The sequence below is a fragment of the Gadus chalcogrammus genome, chromosome 9, assembly GCF_026213295.1.
Source record: "Gadus chalcogrammus isolate NIFS_2021 chromosome 9, NIFS_Gcha_1.0, whole genome shotgun sequence".
Classification (NCBI taxonomy): domain Eukaryota; kingdom Metazoa; phylum Chordata; class Actinopteri; order Gadiformes; family Gadidae; genus Gadus; species Gadus chalcogrammus.
The window spans coordinates 8,065,519-8,065,809 of record NC_079420.1 but is presented as its reverse complement, the minus strand read 5'-3'; the positions used below and the strand labels follow the sequence as shown (position 1 = coordinate 8,065,809).

General features: G+C 52.9%; 1 protein-coding gene across 1 annotated transcript in view; it reads left to right on the top strand.

The window, feature by feature from the left end:
• The window catches only part of LOC130389747 (1-phosphatidylinositol 4,5-bisphosphate phosphodiesterase zeta-1-like), a 14,774-nt gene continuing 14,483 nt past the window's right edge, over window positions 1-291 (top strand). The window contains exon 1 of the mRNA XM_056599680.1: window positions 1-193. Within this exon, the coding sequence (XP_056455655.1) occupies window positions 1-193 (193 nt within the window). The remainder of the gene's footprint in view (window positions 194-291) is intronic.

Sequence of the window (291 nt, the reverse complement as noted above, 5' to 3'; positions counted from 1 at the left end):
ATGATGAAGAGAACCGCGCGTCCGGCCACCAGACGGGCTGAGATCCAACGCCTCTACCAATGCTACACCGCAGACCAGCTTACCCTGGCTGCCAGCTCCCTCCTCCGCTTCCTCCACAGGGAGCAGATGGAGCTCACAGCCAATCAGGAGACGGTGGAGCGTTTGATTGACAGATATGAGATTGACAAGACAGGTGAGTGACGGTCGGGCCGTTCTATAGGTGGGAAAGTAGTGTGTGTTGTTGTTGTTTTTCTTTTCTATTTCTTTTCCGTTACCCATCCACTGACGTAT